Raw genomic sequence first — 1,920 nt, forward strand, 5'->3', positions numbered from 1 at the left:
ATAATATTTCAAATAAATAAATTATAAAGAATAAAAAAAGGAGAAGGAAATGGTTAAACACTGTTCATTTGGTGTAATTTTTGGTGTAATGATTGAAGAAGAATTTTAGTTTGGTGCAAGATTTGGCGCAAAATTTAGTTCAAAATTGGAGATTACCCAAGGAACCGAAAAAAATTGACCCTATCTCGGTGTCACCTGTCAAATTGTAAAATAAAGTTAAAAAATAAAACGTATCTTTAGAGATAATAGTTATGATTAATAACATTATTATGTACTATGTATAATGTATATTTAGAGATAATACAGTTGTGATTAACATGTAAAATAAAATTAAAAATATAATTTTTGCTCTGTCCCCTTTTGTACAGTGTATTAAACAAACTTCATTTCTAGGTTTCGGCGAAGGTCTATAATCCGTATTGTTTCCCGAAAATAGAAGTGTAGGATAATCAACCACTTTCTTCCTCAGTTACGGAATTTTTCATTTTGGAAAAAAAAAAATCAATATTTTATATCCTTTTTTCCAAAAGAATTTGCCGAGTTTTTTAGCAATTAAAAGGTTTTATGGTTTTCCGATGATCAGGTAAGAAACTATGGATATGAGTGGAATCTGGGACCAGCTTCAGGATATTGGTGGTGATGCTGATGTAGCCGATTGGAGGACTGGGCTAGATGAGGATTCCAGACAGAGGATTGTAAATAAGATGTACTTATGCTTTGCTTTGATTTTTGAATTTCACTTTTGCGCTGCATATTGTTATTAGTTAATGTTAACTTGCCTGAAATTTGTGTATTGGCATGAAAGAAATTTGCTATATGCAGGATTCAATATCTTGAACATCAAAACCTCACGGAATTGAGTACCAAAACTTGCTTTATAGAATGATTTTTGGGCTAAATTTCAGGAATATTTCACGACATGGGATTTTATGTGTATATTTACAGAAGTTTTTCCCCTTGAGTAATTATGGAGAATATTTTTTTTTCCTAAGAAAAAACTAAGAATGGTGAATTATTAAAGCAACATATATTAAGCTTATTTGTTTATCTGATTACTAGTTACATCTAATGCTCAGCTTTTCAATGGACCTAAAACTTATGTCACCCTATAAATTTACTATCCGATCCAATCAAAACTTCTTGTGCTTGATTGTCTGATAGATTAGTTTTGCTACAGATCTTATTGTTAGTGCTTTTTGCATGATTGCAGAATTAAGATTATGATGCTTCGCGTGTATAGAACGGAGACCTTGAAGAGGCATCTTCCTTTCTCTGGAGAGGAGGGGCTGCGGGAAATCAAGAAAATAGCCATAAGGTTCGAGGAAAAAACTTTTGCTAGTGCAATAAGTCAGGTACATCCATCACTCAAGCTTCTCTTGATTTTTTTACATTTCGAACTATTCCTTTCACATGATAGTGTCTTGCATTGATGTTAACTGTTAGCTCCTAGCAATACAAATTTTCTGTGATTATATTTTCAGTCAGCAATGTGTTCTTGCAGTCAGATTACTTGAGAAAAATATCTTTGAAGATGTTGTCAATGGAGACAACACCGCGGAATCCCACTGACAATTCTACCCAGGTCAATGCTGTAGGCAACACTAGCCAAAACACCCATGATCCAGGTAATGGAGATTCCATGTATATACAACTAAATATTTGATATGTGATTATCTGGTCCTTTTGAAATGAATGGACAGTATTCTCATTGTTCTTTACTTTTAGCCATGATTCGTTGTTAGGAAAACTAGCACATACTTGTGGCTTACGTTTGGTGTATCAAATTAGATCATATAAAAATTTAGTATAAAATTGTAATGGAAAATAATTGGAAGAGGTTATTATGATAGATTAATGTGGATAATATTCATTTCTTTTTCATTCAATGTAAAGTTATTTGCTCTAATTTTTTTTTTTTTT

At 31.9% G+C, this 1,920-nt stretch overlaps 1 protein-coding gene across 6 annotated transcripts; it reads left to right on the forward strand.

Moving 5' to 3' along the window:
• Positions 1–287: 287 nt before the first annotated feature.
• LOC111381187 (mediator of RNA polymerase II transcription subunit 15a-like) lies at positions 288–1,886 on the forward strand. Of its 6 annotated transcripts, none has more exons than XM_023004931.1 (4): positions 288–440; positions 584–706; positions 1,211–1,352; positions 1,502–1,860. In XM_023004931.1, exons 2-4 carry the CDS (start codon positions 594–596, stop codon positions 1,661–1,663), a joined length of 417 nt encoding a protein of 138 aa, XP_022860699.1. In that variant the 5' UTR covers positions 288–440; positions 584–593; the 3' UTR covers positions 1,664–1,860. The 6 variants fall into 6 exon arrangements, with proteins under 6 accessions (XP_022860699.1, XP_022860702.1, XP_022860703.1 ...); XM_023004934.1 differs by having other exon boundaries at positions 1,241–1,352; positions 1,502–1,678; XM_023004935.1 differs by having other exon boundaries at positions 303–468; positions 1,482–1,886.
• Positions 1,887–1,920: the final 34 nt, after the last annotated feature.

The sequence above is a fragment of the Olea europaea genome, unplaced genomic scaffold, assembly GCF_002742605.1.
Source record: "Olea europaea var. sylvestris unplaced genomic scaffold, O_europaea_v1 scaffold2266, whole genome shotgun sequence".
NCBI lineage: Eukaryota > Viridiplantae > Streptophyta > Magnoliopsida > Lamiales > Oleaceae > Olea > Olea europaea.

Coding starts and splice junctions, on each gene's coding strand:
- LOC111381187 (XM_023004931.1), top strand. CDS start 594: ATGGATATGAGTGGAATCTGGGACCAGCTTCAGGATATTGGTGGTGAT. Junction 707..1,210: donor CAGAGGATTGTAAATAAGAT/GTACTTATGCTT, acceptor GCATGATTGCAG/AATTAAGATTATGATGCTTC. Junction 1,353..1,501: donor TTGCTAGTGCAATAAGTCAG/GTACATCCATCA, acceptor GTGTTCTTGCAG/TCAGATTACTTGAGAAAAAT.